This window comes from Melospiza melodia, chromosome 30, assembly GCF_035770615.1.
Source record: "Melospiza melodia melodia isolate bMelMel2 chromosome 30, bMelMel2.pri, whole genome shotgun sequence".
Taxonomy (NCBI): Eukaryota; Metazoa; Chordata; class Aves; order Passeriformes; family Passerellidae; genus Melospiza; species Melospiza melodia.
Genome location: NC_086223.1, coordinates 1,027,107 through 1,053,142, shown reverse-complemented (window position 1 = coordinate 1,053,142; position 26,036 = coordinate 1,027,107). Strand labels below are relative to the sequence as shown.

Below are 26,036 nucleotides of genomic sequence, written 5' to 3'. Positions count from 1 at the left end.
ACCACAGGGGTTCAGTCAACATCCAATTTACTGACAGTGGGGAGGGGTCTGGGGGAATTTGGGGAATGGGAGGGGGGCTGAACAGGTCACAGCAAGTGGGGGGGTGGGGACAGCTCAGTAGTGCAATCAGAGAGGGGGAGCAGGGACAGGAACATGGGGAGGGAGGGAGGCAGGGAGGGGGGCTCAGGTCCCCCCTCCCCATTACAGCTGTGGCTGCAGGGAAGTGCTGCTGGTCCTACTGGGACAGGAGCAGTCCCTTGCTGGGATGGGGGCACCCCTGGGGCAGGTGGGAGCTCTGGGGGGCAGTGAGGGAACAACAGGCACTGCTCCAACCCCCCCAGCCCCATCCCTAAGTGCCACCAAGGCGGGGACACCAGGACACACCCACATCCCACACTCCCCAGGAGCCCAACGAACCGGGATGCCAACCACCCCAGGGCACTCAGGGACTCCTCGTGGGTGCAGCTGAGGGGTCCCCGTGCCCGGGGGTCCCCGGGTGGGCTCAGGGCACGCGGTAGGTGGAGGTGTTCTTGGGCTCGGTGCTGGGCACGCACCAGTCCCCGCCCTCCTGGCTGGCCTGGTAGTGCCGCCACGCCGACTTGTTGTACACGGGCAGCCGCTCCACCGAGTCCGTGGACAGCGCCTGGGGGGCACGGGGGGCTCAGCGAGGGTCCCGAGCGCCCCCCGGGGGCAGTCCGGGGACAGGCACCCACCTTCAGGTAGATGACGGCGTCGGTGCCGAAGCCCTCCATGGAGAAGAGCTGCAGGTCCCCCTGGAAGTACTTGGCGTAGAGGCGGGAGATGGGCAGCCCGTAGCCAAAGCCGGCCTGGGGGGGACAGGGAATTGGGGTGAGGGGGTCCCCAAGGGCTGGGGGAGCACCCACAGAGCACCCCCGGCCTCCCCACAGTGCCCCAGGAGTGTCACTGGCCCTGCCAACGGGCATGGTGGCATTGTCAAAGGGCTCCAGAATGGCCACAGGGGCACCCTGCCAGGCCAAAGTGTTCCTATGCCACCCTAGAGGATCCCACTGCCACCCCAAAGTGTCCCCATGACACTCCAAAGGATCCCACTGCCACCCCTAAGTGTCCCCATGCCACCCTGAAGTGTTCCCATGGCACCATAAAGGTTCCCACTGCCACCTCCAAGTGTCCCCATTCCACCCTGAAGGGTCACCATGCCACCCCAAAGGTTCCCTCATCACATCCAAGCCCACCAAAGCGTCCCTGTGACACTTCCAAGCACCCCCACACGACCAAATGTCGCCAAAAGGTGCCAGGCCAAGCCCAAACCTCCCAGTGCCACTCCAGCCCACCCCAATCCCCCACCCCAAAACACTGCCAGGCCACTCCAGCCACCCCCAAACCTCCCCATGTCACCCCCAAAGCACCTCCTGTTGCTCCAGGTCCCCAAACAATCCCCAAGCCACTCCAGCCCCCTCAAACGCCCCCAATCCCCCTCAGCTTCATCCCCCTTTCCCTCTCCCCCTCCCCACGAAGCCCCCCCATCCCTGGGGGGGGGTCACGTACCAGGGGGGCCCCCCCGGAGCCCAGCTGGGGGGTGGGGGCTGTCGAGTACATGTAGCTGAAGAGCCGCTCGATCTTCCTCAGGGGCACCCCCATGCCCCTGTCGCTCATCTGGGGACACCAGAGACGGTGACAACCACATCCCTGTGCCCCCTCCCCACACTGTGCCATCCCCCAGGGTGGGCAGGGGTCCCTCACCCGGATGGACAGGTCCTCCTGGCCCAGGGCCACCATCACCCTGACGGCCGGCAGCCGGGGGCTGTTCTCGTGGCTCTCCACCGTGGCTCTCATGGCATTCTGGGGACACAGAGCCCCAGGGTGGGGTCAGGGGGTCCCCCAGAGCCCCCCCAGACTCCCCCAAAGGGCTGGGCTACCTTGAAGAGCTCGAAGAGCATGTGGTACAGGTGGGACGGGACGTAGACGATGCTCACGGGCTGCTCCGCGTTGCAGGCTGGGCGAGGGGGACATTGGGATTGGTGGGGACAATCCTGACCCCAAACCTGCCCCAGCCCTAAATGGGTCACCCGAGAACCCCCCACCACAGGGACCCTCAAACCTAGATAAGCCAAGTATGCCCCAAGCCTAAAGGAGCTGAGAACTCCTGGAATGGGGACCCTCACCCCAGAATGAGCCACATAAAAATCCCCCTGCCCCAGGGTCGCCAGCCCTAAAGGAGGCACCTGAGAAACCCCAACCCTAAAGGAGGCACCTGAGAAACCCCAGCCCTAAAGGAGGCACCTGAAAGCCCCCAACCCTAAAGGAGGCACCTGAGAACCCCCAACCCTAAAGGAGGCACCTGAGAGCCCCCAACCCCAAAGGAGGCACCTGAGAACCCCCAACCCTAAAGGAGGCACCTGAGAGCCCCCAACCCCAAAGGAGGCACCTAAAAGCCCCCAGCCCCAAAGGAGGCACCTGAAAGCCCCCAACCCCAAAGGAGCCACCCATGAGCTGCCCAGGCCCCCACTGTCCCCTCACTGTCACTGTCCCCTCACTGTCACTGTCCCCTCAGCCCCACTGTCCCCTCACCGTTGACCTCCTCGATCTCCAGCTCAGGTGAGGCCATGTAGTATTTGTCACACAGCAGCTTGGCCATGTTGTAGGCATCTGGCAAAGGGGGGCACAGAGGGCTCAGCACCCCCAGGACCAACAGGGGCAGCCTTTGGGGTCCCCCCACCCCCAAACACTCCCCGTTCCTGGGGTCTCCTGCAGCGACTGCACAGCTCAGGGGACAGTGTGGCTGAGGTCACCCCAAACCTGTGACACGAGTGGTGCCGGGGGGGGCCTTTCAAGCACCCCCCAGCCCCAAACTGCCCCCAGTGCTGTGGGGTGGGACCCCAGACCCCCCCAGACCCCACCAACCTCTCACCACGTTGGCCACGTTGCAGTGGGGGTCGATGCTCCCGATGTGTTTGGGGTGCGCGGGGTTGGTGCTGCCATCGAAGAGCAGGGCTGGGGAGGGGACAACGAGCTGGGGACACGCCAGGGACACCCCCAGGGCACCCAGGGGCTGTGGGGGGAAACATCTGACACCGGGGAGATGCCCAACCAAGACAGGATCCCTGGGGTTAGTGGGGACCCTCAGGATGGACCCTTGGGGTTGGTGAGGACGCTCAGGACAGATCCCTGGAGTTGGCGGGGACCTTCAGGATGCACCCCTGGAGCTGGTGGGGACATTCTGGGGACACCCAGTGGTGATGGGGACCTTCAGGACAGACTCCTGGGGTTAGGAGGGGACCCTCTGAGCGGGGACAACCTTGGGGAGCTCCCTGGGGCTGGGAGGACCCTTGGGAGAGACCCCTGGGGTTGGTGGAGACCCTCAGCGTTGATGGGGACCATCAGGATGGACTCCTAGGACTGGTGGGGACCCTCAGGACAGATCCCTGGGGCTGGTGGGGACCCCTAGGGTTGGTGGGGACCCTTAGCACAGACCCCTGGGGTTGATGGGGACCCTCAGGACAGATCCCTGGGGTTGGGGAGATCCCTGGGGTTGGTGGGGACCCTCATGACAGACCCCTGGGGTTGATGGGGACCCTCATGACAGACCCCTGGGGTTGGTGGGGACCCTCATGACAGACCCCTGGGGTTGGGGGGATCCCTGGGGTTGGTGGGGACCCTCATGAGAGACCCCTGGGGTTGGTGGGGACCCTCATGACAGACCCCTGGGGTTGGTGGGGACCGTCAGGACAGACCCCTGGGGTTGGGGGGACCCCTGGGGTTGGTGGGGACCCTCAGGACAGACCCCTGGGGTTGGTGGGGACGCTCAGCACAGACCCCTGGGGACACTCGGGGGTTCAGGACCCCCCAGGGCAGGCAGCCCCCAGCCCCTCACTGTGCTGGTTGAGGAGCATGCGGATGGAGATGCGGCTCAGGTAGAAGCGGTCCAGGAAGTACTGGATGTTCTGGTTGGACACGGGATCGTCCCCGTACGTCTCCTTGTACTCGATCACCCCCTGGGCCATGGTGGGGACAACGTCGTTGTGCCGGTTCCGGATCGTCACCAGCGCGTTGGTGAACCTGGGGACAGCGACAGGGCCAGCGCTGGGGACACCGCTCCGGGCACAGCCGCGATCCAGGCCGGGATTCCCCGCGAGCCGGGGGCGCTGGAAAACCCGGAGTGGCTCCGCCGGCACCGGAGTGGGGGTGCTTGGGGCGGCCCTGGGTGACACCAGCGCGGCTCAGGGAGGAGGTGACACCCCGGGAATGGGGACAAGGACACTCCTGACTCACTGTCTCAGCGTGGCTTGGTCCTCGGGGTCCCTGTCGTGGAATTCCATGATGTCCAGCAGGCTCTGCACGTACCTGGGGGGACACCCACAGTTGGCACCCCAAACTGAGAGGACAGCCCAGGTGACACCACACAGGGCCAGGGGTCAGCACCCCTCAGGCCAGGCCCCCACCCCAAAATCTGCTGCACCAGGGATCACTGTCCCACTGCATTGCTGGCACCTGGGGACAGCTGGGGACACGGCCCCTGTGATGGGGTTGGGGCTGTGATGGGGGTGGCACAGCCAGACCCCCCTGGCATGGCCTGACCCCCTGGCACGGCCAGATCCTGCTGGCAGCAGCCCAGGACACTGGACAAACAACGTGTCACGTGGTGGCCAAGAGAAGGGTCACACTGCTGGCACTGCCACGGGGACATGGCACTTAAAGGGACACTCAGACCCACTCAGGACAGGGACATGCTGTGGCCTGGCCCATTCGGGGAGCAGGTGACACTGGTGTCTCCCCTGCTTGCTGGGGACACCCCTCTGGCACGGGAGTGGACTGTGTCACCCAAGGGGTGGCACCAGCTGGGGAGTGCCCTGCCTGTCACCCCTCCCTGTGTCCCTCCCATGCCAGCAGGGGAGGACAGCTGGTGACAGCTGTGGGACACACGGTGAGGTGACATCAGAACCCTCGGAGGTGGTGACAGCAGCTGCGGCAGCAACAGGAGCTGTGCAGGGGACCCAGGAGGGTGACAACAAGGGGACCCGTGGCAGTGGGACCCCAGGTGAGTGAGGGGACCCGTGGCAGTGGTGGCACCCCCAGCAGCATGTCCCAGTGCCAGCAGCCCCATGGCAGTGTCCCCGTGTCCCCTCAGGTGCCACGCTGACCAGCTCTGCACCAGCTGCACGGAGGGCGTGCGCAGCACCCGGTCCGGGAGCAGGTTGATCTCCTTCATGATGTTGGAGAGGCGCACGGGCAGCTCCTGGCGCAGGAAGGCGAACGAGGTCTTCTCACAGGCATTGCTGGAGCCTGGGGACACACAGGGACACGGGGGGGACACGGGTGAGACCCCCAGAGCCACCCCCTGGCAGCGGGGACAGGGGACAGCAGCGGGTCCTGCTCGGTTAGGGAGGGTGTGAAGGGTTTGGGGACACTGGGGGGGGACAGGGAGGGCTGAGGGAGGGGACAGGGCTCAGCCCACTGGGTGGGCAACCCAGAACAGCCCAAACTGGGCTGGGAGACCCCCGAGTGCAGCTGGGAGGGGAGAAGGAGCTGGGCCAGCACCAGGACCAGAGCAGGCCCAAGGGTGCCCAGGGACACAGAGAGGGGTCCCCAAGCAGGAGCTGTGCAGGGGGGGCACAGCTGAACCCAAAGGCCGGGAGGGGCAGATCCCTGGGGACCAGGGACACTGGGATGGAGTTGGGGGGACCCCGAGTGCAGCCCCAAACCCCTGTCTGGGAGCAGGGCCAGGCTGGGTGACAGCCATGGGGTGACATCCCCATCCCTGGGGACACTGGGGGGTCCCAGCTGCCCACCTGTGGGGGCCAGGCAGGTGCAGGGCCGGGGGTCCTTCACAGTGGGGCTGTCAGGATGTGCCCAAATGAGGGGGTCTGGGGCGCACAGGGGACACCCCCAAAAGCGGCCGATGAGGAAACCACGTTCCAACCCCACTTATTCACCCGGGGGGTGCCGTTAAATCCCCTCACCCCAATAACAACGGGATATTTGCGGGGTCAGGGTTACCCACACACCCACTGAGGGGGGGCAGCCCCCACAGCCCCCAGATTTACGGGGTGGGGAGGGGAGAAACTCCCTGGGGAGGGGGTCAGGGCTTACCGGGGGGGTGTGGGAGGGAATTCCTGGGAAAGGGGCTCGGGAATTCCCGGGGGTACCCACGGAGCTCCCTCCCCAAGCACCGCCCCCACACCGGTGTCCCCGCCGAGGGGGGGGCTGAGGGGACACGAGGGGTGTCCCCGTGCCGGAGCAGGGTGGGGGTCCCGGGGCTGGGCCGGGGGGGGTTTCCTTTATTTACCGAAGTCCAGAAACTGCTTCATGGAGAGCGGCGACGGCGAGAACTTGCTGAAGTGCTCGATGTAGGTGGGGACGCCGGCCAGCGCCGCGCGCTTCCCGAGGCACCGCAGCAGCCTCATGGCGCCGCTGTCCCCTCGGCGTCCCCTCGGTGTCCCCTCAGAGCCCCCTCAGGGTCCCCTCAGAGCCCCCCGAGCCCCCGGGCCCGGACACGGCCCCGCCCCCGCCGCGCCGCGCGCAAACAACACACCCGCCGTCAATCAACGAACCGCACCCAATCAGCGTCCGTTATACAGCAAACCCCGCCCCTCCCCGTGCCAATCCGGCTTCAACGCTCGGCACGCCCCGCTGTCAATCACCGCGAGCCACGCCTCTCGCGGAAGTTATGCCGCACGCCCCGCTGTCAATCACCTCGAGCCACGCCCCTCAGGGAAGTTAATGCTGCCCGCCCCGCTGTCAATCACCTCGCTCCTCTCGGCCAATCAGCGTCCTCTCTGCTTTAGGCCCCGCCCCTCCCGGGCTAACCCCGCCCCTCGCTGACGCACCGGCGCTAATTTGCATAACCGGGGCTCCCATCATCCCCTGGGGGGTCCCAGACCCCTTTCTGGGGCGTTTTGGGGCAATTTGAGCCTTTCCCGAAGGTTTTGGGGGGCTCTGAGCCCACCCCAAGCCCAGCATTACCCTCCCATCACCTCCTGTTCCGCGGATACATCATCTCCCCCCCCAAATCCCAGCCCACCGCCCCATCCCGGCAGCCACGGCGCGGAGGGGACCACGGAGGGGACACGAGGTTACAAATCCCAGAGCGAGCCTTTATTGGGCCCCGGCGAGGAAGGGAGAGGGGGTTTGGGGGCCGGCTGGGGGGCTGGGGGCGCGGGACCCCCTCCCCAGGCAACCCCGGTACCGACCGGGCGCCGGGACTCGACACCGAAACACCGAATCACGGAATAATTTAACCCCGCGGGGCGGGACAGCGACCCCCGGGGCAGGGATGGGATGGGATGGGATGGGATGGGGGGGACACGGCCTGAAGCGCTGCACACCCCCCCCCCCCAAAAAGGCAAAGCTGCGAGAACAGCAGGAGGGGTCTGGGGTCGGCAGGGGAGGGGAGACCCCCATGGGGTTAGAGGGGGGAGACCCCAGTGGGGTTTGGGGTGAGGATGGGGAGACATCCATGGTGTCTGAGGTTTGAAGGGGGAGGAGACCCCCGCGAGGATTGGGGTGAGGAGGGGGTGCAGGAGGCAATGAGCTCCTCCAGCCCCCCCCAGATAAAGCAGAGAGGTCCCGCACCCATTGCCGAGCGTGTCCCGGCCTGCAGGGAGGTGTCCCCATGGGCCGGGACGTGTCCCAGAGAGTTTGGGGACAAGGGACAAAGGCACAGGGAGGTGGCGAGCGGAGTGTCTGCGAGGCGGGGCGGGGGGGAAGGCACTCGGTGAGGCCAGCAGCACTTGGGGGACAGCGAGGCGGGGCACATTTGGGGGGTCACCCCCCACAAGCGTGCAAGGCACGGGCGTGCAAGAGCCCCCCGGGAGAACCGGAACCCCCCGGGAGAACCGGGAGGGGCTGCGGGAGCCAAGGGCGGCGGCGGCCGCGTCCGAGGCTCGGGGCAGGGGCAGGGGCAGGCAGGGATGGATGCGCTTGTGCAAAGTCAGAGCCCCCCTGGCGGGGACCCGGGAGGGGACAGGGGGTCAGTAGTACTTGTCCGGCTCCTGCCACTTGGTCACCCAGAGCTTCTTGCGGCGGCGGCGGGGCAGGAGCCCCCCGGGCTGGTAGCGCTGCTCCTGCCGGATCCGCACCGCGTGGTACTTGGGCATGATCCGGTAGTAGCGGGTCCGCTGGAAGAAGTCGCACTGCGAGGGAGGGGACACAGAGGGGACAGCGCGTCAGGGAGGGGACAGAGAGGGTCGGGGACAGGCACAGAGAGCCCCGAGGCGGCGAAGAGCAGAGCAAAGGGAGCGGCGATCCTGGAGCCCGCCGAGCCCTGCGGGACAGAGGAAGAGGAGAGGAGGCTGAAGAGGAGGAAGGTGCCGCCGCAGCCCGGCCCCACGGGGCATTACCAGGCGGGGCCCGCGGCGCTCGGGGGGGGCACGGGGGGCGCCCCCCGTTAGTAGTCGTCCGTGAGCCGCTCGGTTTCCGACGGCTGGATCCTCATCTCCGCCTTCTGCCCCTTGGCCTCGTACATGGCCCGGGTGTTGGCCCGCCGGAAGAACCCGCACTGCAGGGAAGGGGACAGGGTCAGGGGGTCGGGACGGCGGCCGGGGGGGTCCCGGGCACCCCCCTGCAGGTGGGGGGAGCGGGGAAAGGGGGGTGCCCCACAGGGATGCTGCGGGGTGGGGGGTCCTGCAGACCCCTCCTGGGTAAAAGAGAGGGTTCAAGAAGCTGGGGGTGCCCCCAGGGGGCTCTGGGGGTCCCCCAATCCCTGCAGCACAGCCACAGGGAAGGAGGTCTGCACCTCCTGCAGGAGGTCCCCTGCACCCAAAACACGTTGGGAATGACTCCGCTCCTCTTCCTCATCTCTCTCCAGGCAGGAATCTTCCAGCCAGGGATGGCACCACCCACCTGGGGGACACCTGCCGCCCTCGGGGGGCACCTTCCAGCCGAGGGGACAATCCAGCCACGAGTCCCTCGTGTCCCTCGCCAGGCAGGGAGGAGGCGGCCACGGGTGACACGAGCCCGTCGGGTCTCAGCGCAGCTCCTGCACCCCCTCCACCCTGGGAAGGGGATTTGGGACCCCCCTCACCTTCCAGAGGAGGAGGATGATGAGCCCCAGCAGCAGCAGCCCGGCTGCCACGGACACCAGCACCAGCCAGAGCGCGATCTCGGCCGGCTGCTCCTCCTGCAGCTCCGAGTCCACGTCCACGGAGAACTGCAGGGTGGGAAGGGGCTGGTTGGGGCTGGGGGCTCCAGCGGCCCCAGTCCCGCCCATTGTGCCCCGGTGAGGGCTCTGGTGAGGCTCACCCGCACCGTGTGGTTCCTCATGGTGATGGTGGGCACCTGAGAGCGCAGGAACAGCGTGGCCGTGCCCGTCACCTTGACACGGTCAAAGTCACGGAACTCCTGGGGACAGGGACAGGGATGGGCATGGGACACACACAGGACAACACAGGGATGAGGGAGGGGACATGGATGAGGAGGACATGGATGATGGGGACATGGATGATGATGGAGACATGGATGATGGGGACATGGATGATGGGGACATGGAGGATGATGGGGACATGGATGACAAGGACATGGATGATGATGGAGACACAGATGATGATGGAGACATGGATGATGGGGACATGGATGATGGGGACATGGATGACAAGGACATGGATGATGATGGAGACATGGATGATGGGGACACGGATGATGGGGACACGGATGATGATGCAGACATGGATGATGGAGAAATGAATGACAGGGACATGGAGGATGATGGCGACATGGATGATGGGTAACATGAATGATGATGGAGACACAGATGATGGTGGAGACTTGGATTATGAGGACACGGATGATGATGGAGACAAATGACGGAGACACAGATGGAGCAGGGACACAGGTGACAGCAGGGACACACAGAAGTGGCAGCCAGCTCCTGGCAGACTCAGAGCCCTGTTTAACACCCGCAGGGCTCAGGCAGCCCCTGGGTGGCACTGACCTCGATGAAGGTGCTGTTCCAGACGCGGGCGCGCAGGCTGAAGCTGGAGGGGAGCTGCGTGTGCAGCAGGGGACACTCGAGCCACACGCAGCGCGCCGTGCCCGCCGAGCAGCTCTGGGGACACACACGGGGCTCAGGGGGCCCCAAGCACCGCCCTGGTGCCAGGGAGGAGCAGGGACAGCGCCCCGGATGGGATGGGGGATGCTCCACCCAACCCCACTCCTTACCAGCACGGCCTCGGAGCGCGGGCGCCGGCCGGTGGCCAAGGTGACCGGGGGCTCCCCCGCCTCGGGGGGCTCCAGCTCCCGCCGCCGCCGGGATGGAGCCTGCTCCTGCAGGAGCTGAGGGGGGAACGAGACCATCAGAGCCATGTCAGGGGGCTGAGGAACCCCCGTGGTGGGACAGGGACACGGCCCTGAGGGCACTGGGGACTCACGGTGAGGTTGAGGGGGTTGAGGAGCCCCCCGGGAGGGTGACACGTGTCGTTGCCGTTCACCAGGATCTCGGTGGGGTACAGGAGCCATTTGCCGTTGGGGATCTCGTAGGGCCACTCGAAGCCCAGCAGGATGGTGCCCAGCGTGCCCAGGGACTCGCCTTTGGTGGTCACCTGTGGGAGGTGGGCCCGGTATTCCCAAACCCGCCTCTCTCCCGCGTTCCCAAATCCTCCTTCCTCCGGCATTGCCGAATCCACTTCCCTCCCGCGTTCCCAAATCCACTTCCCTCCCGTGTTCCCAAATCCACTTCCCTCCCGCGTTCCCGAATCCGCCTCCCTCCGGCACCCAGCTCACCTGGAAGTCGAAGGTGAGGGGGCTGCCCACGTCCTGCTCCTGTTTCATGGCCGACTCGCCCACCACGGCCCCGCTGAAGTAGGACTGGATGTGGGACGAAGCTCTGGGAACGGGATGGGGCACGGGAACGGCGTGAGGGACACGGAGGACATCCCATTGGGGACATCCCATTGTCCCCTGTCCCCTCCCGGGATACGGAGGGCTGGCACGGCCAGACTCAGGTGGGGCAATGGAGGGGACACAGAGAGGGCAGAAAGGACACACAGAGGGGTGCAGGGGACACACAGAGGGGTGCAGGGGACACAAAGAGGGTGCAGGGGACACACAGAGGGGTGCAGGGGACACAAAGAGGGGTGCAGGGGACACACAGAGAGAGTGGAAGGGACACACAGAGGGGTACAGGGGACACCGAGGGGTGCAGGGGACACAAAGAGGGTGCAGGGGACACCGAGGGGTGCAGGGGACACACAGAGGGTGCAGGGGACACTCACATGCTCAGCGAGGACTGGATGCTGTAATCCACCAGCAGCTTGGCCAGCACGGGCTGCAGATCCCCCTGCGTGCTCTGCCTGCCGGGGCACCGGGATGGGGGCACCGGGATGGGCACCTCCCGGTCCCACCGGGCCCGTCCCCGCCCCCGGCCCGCCCCTCGCACTCACGTGGACAGGTCCAGCCACACCTCCACCTCCCGCGTGTCCAGCATGATCCCGATGGCCTCGAAGGTGATGGTCAGCTCTGCCTGCATGGGGCGGGGGGCACGGGGAGCAGCTCAGCCCTGCGGAGCCCCCCAGGAAGGGCCGGGGGGTGGCTGGGGGGTGGCTGGGGGCGGCTGGGGGGTGGCTGGGGGCGGCTGGGGGGCGGCTCTCACCCTCTGGTTCCTCTTGAAGGGGTTTCCCAGCTCGCACAGCACCGTGTCCCCAAAGGTGCAGGCTCCGCTCTGGGGGGGGACAGGAGGGTCAGGAGCCCCCTCAGGAGCACCCGGCGGGACCCGGGGCCCCGGGGCGCCCCCCGTACCGGGCGCACGGAGGAGGGCAGCAGGCTGGGGGGCACGGTGACGTTCAGCAGGGCCTCGTGGGCGTCCTCGCCGTTCCAGGGCGCCGAGGGCACGTTGGTGATGTTGATGCTCAGGTGCAGCTTGCGCACGTCCCGGCTGTACTGCAGCACCTGGGTGCCGTTCACCCTGCACGGGGACAGCGGCGTCAGCGTCACCGTGGCACGGGGACACCCCTGGGGGATGAGGGGACACCCCCACGGGGCCAGGGGACACGCAGGGCCCCGCCGTCACCTGGGCAGAGGCTGGTTCTGCTCGGTGACGAAGCTGCTCCGCAGCTGGAGGTTGCTGTAGCACTGGTTGTCGGAGCCACATTCCTTCTGGAACTCGATCTGCAGGGACAGGGATGTCCCCTGAGCCCCTGCCACGCTGGTGGCACCCAAGAGGGTGCCCCCATCCCTGCCTGGCACACCTTGGTCTCGTTCTCGTGGGACTGGTCCTGGTTGAGCACGGGGAAGGCGTCCAGGGAGTGAGGGCCCAGCTGGAAGGTTCTGGGCCTCTCCAGCAGGGAGTAGTTCATGGAGAGCACGATGGGGTGCAACTTGTCCTGGACGTTGTCCTGTGGGGTGGGATTTGTGTGACCCCAAACTCAGCTCCAGCCATGGCTGGGGAACCCCTCTGCTGCTGGGAGCCCAGGGAGAGACCCCAGAGATGATCACAGGGATGGAGGGATGGATGATGGATGGATGGATGATGGATGGATGGATGGATGGATGGATGGATGGATGGATGGATGGATGGATGGATGATGGATGGATGGATGATGGATGGATGGATGGATGGATGGATGGATGGATGGATGATGGATGGATGGATGGATGATGGATGGATGGATGGATGGATGGATGGATGGATGGATGGATGGATGGATGATGGATGGATGATGGATGGATGGATGGATGGATGGATGGATGGATGGATGATGGATGGATGGATGATGGATGGATGGATGGATGATGGATGGATGGATGGATGGATGGATGATGGATGGATGGATGATGGATGGATGATGGATGGATGATGGATGGATGGATGGATGGATGGATGGATGGATGGATGGATGATGGATGGATGATGGATGGATGGATGGATGGATGGATGGATGGATGGATGGATGGATGGATGGATGATGGATGGATGGATGGATGATGGATGGATGGAAGAAGGGATGGATGGAGGCAAGGATGGAGGCAAGGATGCTCACCAGCAGCAGGAGCTCCTGGGTCTGGCAGCGCGTGTCAGGCATGGAGAAGTCCCCGGTGTAGGTGGCCGATTGGGACCCCGAGAACCTGACCCTGGGTGGGTGCCGGTCCTTGTCGGCCTCCAGCGTGTACTGCAGGGCTGGGGGACAGCACAAGTTATCCAACACCCCCACAACGTGTGCCCATGTCCCCGTGTCCCCCCAGCACCCCCCACTCACTGATCCTCTCGCTGTAGTTGGGGTCCCCCGCGCTCTGGTTGTAGGAGAAGCACAGGGTCACCGTCATGCTGGGGGGACAAAGGGGCTGTCAGCCGAGCCAGGGGTGCCACCAGCAGCCACGGGGACACCGGGGACTCACCAGGACTTGGGCGTGCACTGGGCAGGGTCCACCTTGCTGGGGGTCACCGTGAAGGTCTTGTCCAGGATGTTGATCACGGGCCGGGCTCTGGGCAGGGATTGGGGCTGGCTGAGCCCCCCGGCTCTGTGCCCACCCCAGGGATGGCAGGGGGGACACCTGTCCCCTGTCCCCATTGCTGTACCTGAGCAGGACCACTCGCTCGCTCAGGCTGCCCACCAGCAGGTCCGGGTAGGAATTCCCGTCCATGTCCAGGCCCCCGCTCAGCGAGTACCCGAAGGTTTTGATCCTGGTGGGGCCCAGCTCTGCCCCGCTGATCACCTGCATTGGGGGGCAGGGGGGTCTCACACAGTGCCCTGCAGTGGGGGGGGGGGTCTCAGGGCTGGTCCTGGGGAGGGGTCCAGGCCCTGGGGAGGGGTCCAGGCCCTGGGGAGGGGTCCAGGTCCTGGGGAGGATTCAGGCCCTGGGGAGGGATGCAGGCCCTGGGGAGGGGTCCAGGCCCTGGGGAGGGGTCCAGGTCCTGGGGAGGATTCAGGCCCTGGGGAGGGATGCAGGTCCTGGGGAGGGGTCCAGGTCCTGGCCTGCTCAGGGCTCCCCGGGGCTGTTTGTTACCTGCCGGGGCCGGTCCTGCAGCCCCTCGGCGCTGCTGTGGTAGATGTAAACCTTGCCAGGCCCCTCAAAAGGAGCCCCCACGGCAATATCTGGGGGGGACAAGAGCAGGGTCAGCCCCCCAGGGCCCTCCCAAACTCCATCTCCAGCCCTGGCCACGTCTGGGGTCCCCCCTTCCCGCGAGACCTCACAAACTCAGGACAGGCAGAAGGAATAATGGGATAACCGGGATCTCCAACCTATCCCAAATCTCCTCCTCTTCACCCCAAACATCTCCAGAGACCCCCCCCAGGCCCCCTCCTTTCCTGAGCCCCCCACAAGGTGCTCACCCTGGAAGCCGTCCTGGTTGATGTCCCCGATGCTGGCCAGGGCAAAGCCGAAGCCGGAGTAGCTGGGCCCGGTGAGGACCAGGCTGGGGAGCTGCTGGAAGCCCCCAGCCTCGTTCATGTACACGAACACGGCGCCCCCCACCTCCTGCTTCCTCTCAAAGTAGTAGGGGGCGCCCACCACCAGGTCCTGCCACCTGTGGGGACGGCAGCGGGGTGCTCGGGGTGGGGCTGTGACACGGCCCCCACCTCACACGCCTGGAGTGGGGGGGACACCCCAGAGGTGTGAAAATGGGACTGCCCCCAAAAAACCTCCCCAGCCCAGAGATGGGACCCACAGCGGAGCGGCTCCAGGTGAGACCCCCAACCCTGGGGGCTGCAGGGTGCTCCAGGTGAGACCTCCACCCTCAGGAGCTGCAGGGTGCTGCAGGTGAGACCCTCACTCATGGTAACTGTGGGGTCCAAGCCCACCTGAGCTTCAGGACACCGTAAGTAAGATCCCCTACCCTCAGGAGCTGTGGGATATCCCAAGTGAGACCCCCACCCCTGGGAGCTGCAGGATGTCCCAGGTGAGACCCTCACCCCTGGGAACTTTGGGGTCCAAGACCACCTGAGTTTCAGGACACCCTAAGCAGGACCCCCCACCCCCAGGAGCGGACAGACCCAGCCCAGGTGAGTCCCAGGTGAGCCCCAGGTGAGCCCCAGGTGACCTCTGGGCAGCCTCAGGTGAGCCCTAGGTGAGCCCAGGTGACCTTTGGGAAGCCCCAGGTGAGCCCAGGTGACCTTTGGGAAGCCCCAGGTGAGCCCAGGTGAGCCCCAGGTGACCTTTGGGAAACCCAAGGTGAGCCCAGGTGAGCCCAGGTGACCTCTGGGAAGCCCCAGGTGAGCCCAGGTGACCTTTGGGAAGCCCCAGGTGAGCCCAGGTGACCTCTGGGAAGCCCCAGGTGAGTCCAGGTGACCTTTGGGAAGCCCCAGGTGAGCCCAGGTGAGCCCCAGGTGACTTTTGGGAAGCCCCAAGTGAGCCCAGGTGAGCCCAGGTGAGCCCAGGTGACCTTTGGGAAGCCCCAGGTGAGCCCCAGGTGAGCCCAGGTGACCTTTGGGCAGCCCCAGGTGATCCCCAGGTGATCCCCAGGTGATCCCCAGGTGAGCCCAGGTGACCCCGCCCCGCAGCCGGGGCTCGCAGCCCCTCACCCGTCGCTGTTGAGGTCGGCCAGGGCGAGGGCGCTGCCGAAGTAGGAGCCGACCTGCGGCCCCGGGAGCAGCAGGCTGCGGTTCAGCGCCTGCCGGGCCCCGAGGCTCAGCAGCAGCACGGCGCCCGTGTGCCGGTACCGCGGCGCGCCCGTCACCAGCGTCACCGCGTCCCCCTGCAGCACCGCGCCGCGCACCTCGGCCGTGTACCCTGCGGGGAGCGCGTCAGGCAGGGGGGAACGGGACCCCCGGGACCCCCGAGATCCCCTCGTGTGCTCCCCGGGACCCCCGCACCGTGCAAAGCCCACCCCGGGACCCCCGTACCGTGCAAAGCCCACCCTGGGCCCGGGGATCTCGGGGGGAGCGCTGGGAACGGCTCACACCCTCCCTAAGTGTCCCTGATTGTCCCAGAGTGCTCCTAAGTGTCCTCAAGTGTTCCCAAGTGTCCCTGATTGTCCCCAAGTGTTCCCAAGTGTCCCTGATTGTCCCCAAATGCCCCCTAAGTGTTCCCGAGTGTCCCTGAGTGTTCCCGAGTGTCTCTAAGTGTTCGTGAGTGTCCCCAAGTGTCCCCGAGTGATCCCAAGGGTCCCCGAGTGCTCCCAAGTGTCCCTGAGTGTCCCCGGGTGTTCCCAAGTGTCCCTAAGTTGTTCCCAAGTGTTCCCGAGTGCTCCCAAGGGTCCCTGAGTGTCCCTAAGTGCTCCCAAGTGTCCCCCAAGTGCTCCCAAGTGTCCCTGAGTGTCCCCGAGTGCTCCCAAGTGTTCCCGAGTATCCCTGAGCGTCCCCAAGTGCTCCCGAGCATTCCCAAGTGTCCCTAAGTGTCCCCAAGTGTCCCTAAGTGTCGCTAAGTGTCACTAAGTGTCCCCAAGTGTCCCTCACGCCTTCAAAACTCACAGCCCCCAAAGCTCCTCCTCACCCCATCTTCTCCCTCCGTGTCACCCCAATGTCACCGCCGTCCCCCCAGTCTCACTACCCCAGGGGGGTCTTCGAGCCTCCCTGAGCCCCCCCACCCCTTTAGCACCCATCCTCCTCCTCCTCCTCGCCCCACACCCCCCGGGGCTCCCCCCACACCTATGTAGGAGTTGCCGTTGTCCTTGGTCTTGGGGTAGGAGAAGTCGTGCAGGTCCCACGTCTCCCTCTGCAGTATGTAATCGGTGCCTGGGGAGGGGAGGGGGTCACACTCAGCACTGGGGGGTCCCACGGGGACACGGGCACCGTGGGCACCTCGGGAACAGGGTGCCATGGGGGTCCCATAGGGGCAGGAAGCGTTCCCAAAGGGAGCCCCCGTGAGAAGGGGTGCCCAGAGGGGTGACCCCAGGGGTGGCAGGTCCCCCCCCGTCCCCTCACCCTGCCAGTTGTAGGCACCCGGCGCCCCGAAGTAGATGATGTTGGCGCCGAAGCCGGCGCTGGTGCCCATCTGGCACATGCCAGTCTCTTCGATGTCGGTGTTGGCGTTGCACATCTCGTTGTGGTACGTCTGCCACTCGTCCCCCAGGTCCAGGCGCAGGTCATTGCCGCGGACGTAGCACTGGCCGACCATGCGGCGCTGGGCCTCGGCCCCCGACCACAGCACCCGCGTGTAGCGGTGGGCACACGCCTGGGGACACGGACAGGGACAGATCAGGGACAGCCAGGGACAGACAGGGACAGACAGGGACAGACAGGGACAGCCACAGCACCCGCGTGTAGCGGTGGGCACACGCCTGGGGACAGGGACAGGGACAGGGACAGCTCAGGGACAGACAGGGACAGACAGGGACAGACAGGGACAGCCACAGCACCCGCGTGTAGCAGTGGGCACACGCCTGGGCACAGGGACAGGGACAGCTCAGGGACAGATCAGGGACAGACAGGGACAGCCAGGGACAGCCACAGCACCCGCGTGTAGCGGTGGGCACGCGCCTGGGGACAGTGGGGACAGACAGGGGACAGCTCAGGGATGGACAGGGACAGATCAGGGACAGACAGGGACAGCCACAGCACCCGCGTGTAGCGGTGGGCACACGCCTGGGCACAGGGACAGGGACAGATCAGGGATGGACAGGGACAGACACAGCACCCGCGTGTAGCGGTGGGCACACGCCTGGGCACAGGGACAGGGACAGCTCAGGGACAGCCAGGGACAGACAGGGACAGCCCAGGGACTGACCACAGCACCCGCGTGTAGCGGTGGGCACACGCCTGGGGACAGGGACAGGGACAGCTCAGGGACAGACAGGGACAGCTCAGGGATGGACAGGGACAGACAGGGGACAGCCCAGGGACAGACAGGGACAGCCCAGGGCAGAGGCCTGGGGACAGTGGGGACACTGTGGTTCAGGGGACACCCCAAAGGTGTGGAGACACCCCAAGGGCGTGTGTGTGTAAAGAACCAGGATCTGGGTGTGCAAGGAACTGGGTGTGCAAGGAAGTGGTATCTGGGTGTGCAAGGATCTGGGAGTGCAAGGATCTGGGTGTGCAGAGATCTGGGGTCTGGGTGTGCAAAGATCTGGGAGTGCAAGGACCTGGGTGTGCAAGGATCTGGGATCTGGGTGTGCAGGGATCTGGGTGTGCAAGGACCTGGGATCTGGGTGTGCAAGGATCTGGGCATGCAAGGACCTGGGATCTGGGTGTGCAGGGATCTGTCTGTACAAGGATCTGGGATCTGGGTGTGCAAGGACCTGGGATCTGGGAGTGCAAGGATCTGGGATCTGGGTGTGCAGGGATCTGGGTGTGCAAGGACCTGGGATCTGGGTGTGCAGGGATCTGGGGTCTGGGTGTGCAGGGATCTGGGATCTGGGTGTGCAGGGATCTGGGTGTGCAAGGACCTGGGATCTGGGAGTGCAAGGATCTGGGATCTGGGTGTGCAGGGATCTGGGTGTGCAAGGACCTGGGATCTGGTTGTGCAGGGATCTGGGAGTGCAGGGATCTGGGTGTGCAAGGACCTGGGACCTGGGATCTGGGTGTGCAGGGATCTGGGTGTGCAAGGACCTGGGATCTGGGTGTGCAAAGCCCCACGCTGCCCCCACTCACCAGGACCCTCCCCGGGGGCTGCTGCTGGCTGGCCACTGTCACCCCCAGCCACATGTCCTCGATGATGGCCTTGTCCGGCTCATCTGCGGGGGAACAGCCGGCCTGAGAGGGGGTCCCCCCTCCTGGGGGGGGTCTGGGGTGGTCACACACCCCGGGGGGGGTCACCCACCCTTGAGCTCGATGGGCAGGCGCTGGCAGTCGCGGGTGGTGGCACTCAGGGGACAGGCGTACACGGCGCCCGTCCGCGTCCCGTTCACCGGCTCCGCGGCCTGGGGGGCCCCCACCAGCAGCCTGGGGGGCACAGAGGGGGCAGTGGGCGGCTGATGGGGGGGCAGGTGCGACCCCCAAACCCCCCCAACTCATTGTGGGGTGCCCTGGGGAGGGGACGCTTGGGGGACATCGGAGCTGCTTTCCCTGAGATTGTCATACCCTGACACCCCCAAATAACAGGGGCAGAGCTGGAGGGGGACACAGGGACCCCAAACGGCCTCAGGGACAGACTGACGGAGTCATTGCCCCCCCCCACTCCTTCCCAGACCCCATCCCATGGCTGAGCCCCCATCCCCGTGCATGGCGGTGGGAAGAGGGGTCACAGGGACCCCCCAAATATCAGTGACCCCCAAACCTCAGTGACCCCCAAACCTCGCTGCGCTGGGGGGAAAACAAAGCCCCGGGGAGGCCCCGTCCCTGTAAACACCCGCGGCCCTTCCCGGGCGGGCTTTGATCCCTCCGCAGCCCCGGCAGCTGCGGCGTGTCCGGCCCGACAGCGACAGCGCCGAGCGGCCGTGCCAGGGAATGCGGGACCGGGAACAGAGAACGTGGGACGGGGAGTGCGGGACCGGGAACAGAGAACGTGGGACGGGGAATGAGGGACGGGAATGGGGGACCGGGAACAGAGAACGTGGGACGGGGAGTGCGGGACCGGGAACAGAGAACGTGGGACCGGGAATGCGGGACCGGGAACAGAGAACGTGGGACGGGGAGTGCGGGACCGGGAACAGAGAACGTGGGACCGGGAACAGAGAACGTGGGACCGGGAATGCCGGACCAGGAACAGAGAACGTGGGACGGGGAATGCGGGACCGGGAACGAGGGACGGGGAATGCGGGACCGGGAACAGAGAACGTGGGACGGGGAATGCGGGACGGGGACTGCGGGACCGGGAATGCGGGACGGGGAACGGGGAATGAGGGACCGGGAATGCGGGACGGGGAATGCGGGACCGGGAATGCGGGACGGGGAATGAGGGACCGGGAATGCGGGACGGGGAGTGCGGGACCGGGAATGCGGGACGGGGAACGGGGAATGAGGGATGGGAATGCGGGACGGGGAACGGGGAATGAGGGACCGGGAACGAGGGACGGGGACACAGCCCCGGGAGCGGGGACAGCAGCTGGGACCAACACCCCTCATCTGACATGGACACCCCTCATGCGGGACAGACACCCCTCACCCTGGACAGACACCCCTCGGTCCAGACGGGCTCGGCCAGCACAGGGCTGGCAGCACCTCCCAGGGGTGACCTCCCCGAGGGAGGGCAGTACCACGGGGGACAGTGACATTCCAGCCCCTCCAGGCGATGCTGAAGGGACCCCCCACCCCAAAGGAAGATACCGGGGACCCCAAGCAAGGCCCCTGGGCCCGGCAGGGGCACTGGCACGGCCGCAGGGCTCCGGAAGGTCCAGCCTTTCCGCAGGGAAGTCCTCCGGGAGCGCCGGGACAATGCGTGGAGGTGGCCGGGCTGGGGGAGGAAGTGCCGCCCTCGGGCAGGCAGGGGACAGGGACAGGGACACGGCACCCAGGACATGGCACACAGGACACGGAGGGGACACAACACCCAGGACACAGAGAGGACATGGAGGGGACACGGGGGGGACACGGCACCCAGGACATGGAGAGGACATGGAGGGGACTCAGAACCCAGGACATGACACCCAGGACATGGAGGGGACACGGCACACAGGACACAGAGGGGACATGGCACCCAGGATGTGACACCCAGGACTTGGAGAGGACATGGAATCCAGGACACGGCACACAGGACACAGAGGGGACATGGCACCCAGGATGTGACACCCAGGACTTGGAGAGGACATGGAATCCAGGACACGGCACACAGAACACAGAGGGGACACGGCACCCAGGACACGAAGGGCACAATGGCATCCAGAGCTGCTCACGGGGCACTGCTGTACCGAGCTGGCCCGTCCTCAGCAGGGCCACCAGCGAGGACAGGCCCGATCGCGCTGTCCCCATCCCAACACCAGCGAGGACAGGCCCGATCGCGCTGTCCCCGCGGCAGCGCCCGCGGGCAGGGAGTGCCGGGAAGCCGAGCCGAAGCCGAGCCGAAGCCGAGCAGAAGCCGAGCAATGCGGGCCCGGCAGCGCGGGCACGTCCGGGCGGGCCGGGCGCTGACTCAAAGCCCAGGCGCAGGAGGAATGCGGGGCCCCGGGCAGCCCCCGCCCCGGCACGCCGGGACCCCCCCGGGCCGCTGAGTCAGCCCCGGGCGGCAGGTGGGGGGGGTTGGCACCGCTGGGGGGTCCGGGGGGGGCTGCTCCCCGCAGGAATGCCAGCATGGGGGGGCAGGAGAGCGGGAAAGGGAAGGGAGTGAGGGGGGGATGGCTCCTGGTGATGCCAGCTCGGCACAAAGGAATCTGCACGGGGGGGCGCAAGGGGCACCATTGTCCCTCTCACCTGGGGGAAGTGACTCAGGGCGGCTGCCGTGACTCAGAGCTGGGGGGGTCCTGCCCGCACACCCCGAACCCCAGCGGGACCCCCCCAGGCTCCCCCGGTGGTCCCGGCCCGGGCAGACCCCGCGGTGCCGGGGGCGGGAGCCCACCCAGGGCAGGCAGCTCCGGCACGCCGCTGCCTCCGGGCAAGATTCCCGGCACGGCACGGCACGGCACGGCACGGCAGCCCACCCGCAGCTCTGTGCGCTCCTGGCACAGGGGGAGTGCGGGACGCGGGGCCCTCCCGAGCACGGGGCTGCCCCGGGGGAGCGGAGCTGGGGTTCGGGGGGGCCGGGACCGGTTTGTGGCGCCGGTCCCACTGGGCCGGGGCTGGGCTGAGACGGTCAAAGAGCGGCACGAGGGGGAGGCCGGGACGGGAGGGACGCAGGAATGCGAGGCCGTGCTCCGTCCTAATCCGCCCTGGATGGGAGCGGGGGGGCTCCCTGCCAGCGCTGGCTCAGCAGGGAGCGGGGGCTGGGGGGGGTCCGGCCAGCAGCACCCCAAAGTGCGGCCCCCATGTGGGGTGGGAGAGGCGAGGGTGGCAGAGAATCCCACCCGGACACCCCAGCGTGGAACAGGGGGGGTCGTGCACCCCCCAACCCAGAGCCCCCTCCCCAGGGAGCAGCTGGGCAGCGAGGGGGGCTCCTCATCCATCTCCCACCGCGGGGAGGAGCAGGCGGGGGGGACCCGACCCGGCCCCGGTTCCTCCCCAGTTCACCAGGGGGGTCCCCGGGCACGCAAATCCAGCGGGGCCCCTCTGGGAAGGAGCCGGGAGAGAAGGGAAACAGCTCCTGGATGGATGGATGGATGGATGGATGGATGGATGGATGGATGGATGGATGGATGGATGGATGGATGGATGGATGGATGGATGGCCCCACATCCGTCCCCCTGCTCCTGCCGAGCAGCCGCAGCCCCGCAGGACCCCGGCGGACTCGGGCCAAGGCAGGGGGAGCTCAGCCAGCTCCAGCAGCCGCAAAAGCGCGGCCGGGGGCAGGGAAAGCCGGGAACGCGGCCAGCAGAGCGCTCTCCTCCTCAGCAGCCAGCTGGAACCGGGAGAGACCCCCGAGCCCCGGCACAGCCTCAGCTCCCACCGGGGGGGGGGCACATGTCGGTGCTGCCGCCCCTCCGGCCGCACATTTTGGGGGCGTGGGGGCGGTTTGAGCTTTCCTGGAGCGGATCTGCCGTGCCTCAGTTTCCCCAAACGCCGCCGGGCCGGACCGAGCCCAGGCGGCTCCGGTGGGAGCGGCCGGACGCGGGCGGCGCGGGGGGAGCTCGGTTATCTCGGGAGCGCTGATAAGAGCCCCGCTCCCAGCCCGCGCTCACCTGGCCGGGGAGGGGCGAGCAAACAAACCAACCCGGGCACGGGCACAAACAAACCCGGCGGGGATCGGCGGGGCGCAGCCGGGGGGGCTCCGCTGAATGCGGGCAATTCGGCAGCGCCGCCGCTGCCCCGGAGCATCCCTCGGTGCCGACAGCCCGAGCTGCAGGCAGCCCCCCAAAACAGAGCCCGGGACAGAACGGGGCATGACGGCGGCAGGAAATGTCCCCTTCCTGTCCCCACCCTGCACCTGTGCGAGCAGAGGGCACCGCAGCCTCCACCCGGTACCGGGGCGCGGCTCCGGGGACCCCCCCAGCGCCGGTCCCGCCACCCCGAACCGGAGCACCCCGAGGACGGAGGGAGAGAGCCCCGCGCTGCCCACGGGAACGGGCGGCGGAGGCTCCCGGGGACCGGGAATGCCCGGGGGGGTTCTGGCTCCGGAGCCGGGGCCGCGCTGGGACACGCTGGGACACGCAGGTGCGGGGGTGGCGCGTCCCTGTCACAGCCCCCCCAAACCCCCCGGGGCCGTTGTGGGCGGACACGAACGGATCCGTCCCGGTGCCGCCCGCCACCCCCGCCCGGTGCCGCCGGAGCGGGCAGGGCTCGGCCGCGGGGGGAACCCGGGTGTCCCCCGGGGCAGGGCAGGGGGTCCCGCACCCCCCGAGCCCCGCAGGGAACGGCTCCGCTCCTCCCGCACGGGAGCGGCCGCCGCTCCTCATCCCCCGGGCCCGAATGCATCCCTGGAATGCGGAGCGGCACATGCCTGCACCGGCAGCTGCTGCCGCTGCCCCGGGAAAACCGGGATCCCGGGGGGCTCCAAGGGACCCCCGGGGGGCTCCAAGGACCCTCCCGCAGCCCGGAGAGCCGCGGGAAGGGGATCCAGCAGAAAAGCGTGCCCTTGGGCGGGACACCGCCAGCCCGGCCCTGCGGCGGAGCCGGCACCGGCACGGACGGGAATTCCCGCCCGGGAGGGACCGGGAACGGGAGCGGGAACGGGAGCGGGGACAAGGGGGGACACAGCGGGGGACGGCACGGGCACTGCTCCGCCTGAAAAGCGCTTTTGTTGGGGCTTAGCCCGGCCGGCAGCAGGAACCACAGCCCAACAGGTTCCGGGCACGGGGCCCCGCCGGCACCGGCACCGGCGGCTCGGGGGGCACCGGGGGCGCCGCCACCGCCCCGCTGAGGGCGGGCGCCGGCCGGGACCGCTCCGGTGCGGAGGGATCCCCCAAAGAGGGGCTCCGAGCGCGCCCGGGGGGATACGGGGGGGTCCCCATGCTGCTGCCAGCCCCGCCCGGTGTTACCGGGAATGAGGAGGGGGCTCGGGGTGGGACCCCGCCAATAGCGGGGTGCGGAAAAGCCACGAGGAGGGGATCCCCCCTCAGATGGGCTGTGGGACCCCCCCGCGCCCACCCCCCATACCCGGACCCCCCACCCCCCTCCAGGTGCCCCCCGCCCCCACAGCGGCGGCGCGGGTCCGGGACTTCGCCCTGACACAGAACAGAGACCCCCCCCCAACAGGGACCCCTCCCACCCTGGGCACCCCCAGCACCCCCGGGGCACCCTCCGTGCCACAGGGACCCCACCCCACGTGGGACCCCCATCCCAAGGGGGGCTCCTCACCCCCTCAGGGTACATCCCCCGCTCTGCCCCGCCCCAATGAGACCCCTCCCCACCCCGTGGCGACCCCGACCCTAACGGGGACCGCTCCCAACGCCACCGCCCCCACGGGGGACCCCCCCTTCACGGGGCCGCCCGCAGGCAAAGCGCTGTCTCACCCTCCTCCTCCTCACGGGGGTCCCAAGCACCGGAGACCCCCCCGATCCTCCCGGGGACCCCCGCACCCCACGGGAGACCCCTCCCCGTCATTCCCCGTCCCACTCCCCCCCCTCTCGGGTGAATCTCCCCCTGTGGCTCTCCCGCAGCGCTCGGGGCTCGCCCCCCGCCCCCCGGCCGCGCTCACAGGCTCCGCTCCCGCCGCTCCGTGTCCCGGTGCAGCGCTACCGAGAAGCCGAACAGGGCTCCGCCGGGGCCCTCCTTGAGCACCGGGAAGGTGCGGTCCAGGTTGAAGGCGGCGGCGGCGCCGAGCAGCACCGGGCCGAGCCCGAGCAGCAGCCCCGGCAGGGCCATGTCCCGCACCGGCCGCCGTACCCGCCGTGAGCCCCACCGGGCCCGGTGCGCGAGGGGGCGGGGCCGGGCGGGGCCGGGCCGGGGCGGGGCCGCTTCCGGACACGCCCCTTAAAGGGACCGCGCACCGCTCTGCGCACCGCGGGTACCTGCGAGCGCAGGTGTGCGGGGAGGGACGGGCGGGCGCACCTGGGGCGGCTGTGGGACCCCCGAGGGGGGATCGCGACCCCCAGACCCCGCCCCGTGCCGGGCCACGCCCTCTGCCACACCCTCCGTGTGCCCCCCCACGGCAGCACCGTCGCGGCTGTCACCGTCCCGACCCCGGCAGAGGTCACCGGGAGTCACCGCGCCGCTCCCACCGTGCCGGGAAATCCGGCTGGGGGGGCTGCAGGATGTCCTGTGCTGCGTCCCCCGCCCCGTGTCCCCGCGCCCCCGCGCCGTGTCACCGGCCCTGGAAAGAGTGACGGCAGCAGGGACACCGCGGGCAGCGCAGCTGGCACTGCACGGGGACCTCCCTGTGCTCATCCTTGTCCCCATCCCCTGTCCCCTCCCCTGTCCCCATCCCGTGTCCCATCCCCTGTCCCCATCCCGTGTCCCCATCCCTTGTCCCAATCTCTTGTCTCGTGTCCCCATCCCCTGTCCCCATCCCTGTCCCCTGTCCCCATCCCCTGTCCCCATCCCGTGTCCCCATCCCTGTCCCCATCCCTGTCCCCTGTCCCATCCCCTGTCCCCACGCCGGCCCCGCCCCTCGCGCCCCCGGTGACACCGATGACGTCACCGCGCGGTGTCATTGCCCCCGAAGGCCACGAGGTGACGCCATTGACCCAAAGATGCTCGGTGGGGCTGGGGGGGGTTGGAGGCTCACCAGGGGCACCCCCAGCCCTGTGGGGGACACTCGGGGGGTCCTGACCGGACCCTGTGCCCAGCCCTGCCCGTGGGGTCCCTCCAGAGACCCCCGGGTGTCCCAGGACAGCGATTTGGGGTGCCCCAGCCCCCCAAACCGCCCCCCAGCCCCTCCCCACCCCGGAGCTCCCGCATTTGGGGTTCCGCAGGAGCCGGCCCGGCCCGGCAGCCCCAGAGCTCCCAGTCCCAGACTGGTCCGGGACTGGCCGGACCCGCTCCCCCTCCAGCCCGGCTCCCCCGCTGCCCTCCCCGGCCTCCAGCTCCACAACCGGCTTTTCCTGCCGCGGCTGCCGCTCCCGGCGGGGGCCGGCCCTGGCGACAGCGCGGCTGGAGGGCGACAGCCAGGCTGGGGACCTGCGGATGGCCCAGCGGCTCCCGGGGACCCTGGGAACCTCCCAGGGAATCCCGGCGCGGCTCCCAGGGCTGGGCTGGGCTGCTCCCAGACACTTCTGTCCCCCCGGAATGAATTCCTGGAATCCCCGGCCACAATTCCCACGTGGGAAATGAGACCGCGCTGTTCCCTCG

At 67.8% G+C, this 26,036-nt stretch overlaps 2 protein-coding genes across 2 annotated transcripts; both read right to left on the bottom strand.

Moving 5' to 3' along the window:
• Nucleotides 1-10: 10 nt before the first annotated feature.
• PDK2 (pyruvate dehydrogenase kinase 2) lies at nucleotides 11-6,423 on the bottom strand. The gene is made up of 11 exons (XM_063179029.1): nucleotides 6,266-6,423; nucleotides 5,121-5,262; nucleotides 4,252-4,323; nucleotides 3,854-4,038; nucleotides 2,884-2,973; nucleotides 2,551-2,628; nucleotides 1,899-1,975; nucleotides 1,723-1,821; nucleotides 1,528-1,635; nucleotides 714-827; nucleotides 11-643 (listed from the first exon to the last, which is right to left on the bottom strand). Exons 1-11 carry the CDS (start codon nucleotides 6,381-6,383, stop codon nucleotides 503-505), a joined length of 1,224 nt encoding a protein of 407 aa, XP_063035099.1. The 5' UTR covers nucleotides 6,384-6,423; the 3' UTR covers nucleotides 11-502.
• An 842-nt stretch (nucleotides 6,424-7,265) lies between these two features.
• Nucleotides 7,266-24,611, bottom strand: ITGA3 (integrin subunit alpha 3). Its single transcript, XM_063178667.1, has 25 exons — nucleotides 24,445-24,611; nucleotides 18,604-18,725; nucleotides 18,435-18,517; nucleotides 16,770-17,019; nucleotides 16,494-16,580; nucleotides 15,429-15,636; nucleotides 14,241-14,434; nucleotides 13,915-14,003; nucleotides 13,487-13,623; nucleotides 13,306-13,392; nucleotides 13,167-13,234; nucleotides 12,951-13,087; nucleotides 12,159-12,305; nucleotides 11,981-12,078; nucleotides 11,710-11,875; nucleotides 11,564-11,632; nucleotides 11,355-11,434; nucleotides 11,187-11,264; nucleotides 10,696-10,798; nucleotides 10,344-10,514; nucleotides 10,135-10,248; nucleotides 9,908-10,021; nucleotides 9,220-9,318; nucleotides 9,002-9,127; nucleotides 7,266-8,111 (listed from the first exon to the last, which is right to left on the bottom strand). The coding sequence occupies exons 1-25, from the start codon at nucleotides 24,609-24,611 to the stop codon at nucleotides 7,950-7,952; spliced, it is 3,156 nt and encodes a 1,051-aa protein (XP_063034737.1). The 3' UTR covers nucleotides 7,266-7,949.
• Nucleotides 24,612-26,036: the final 1,425 nt, after the last annotated feature.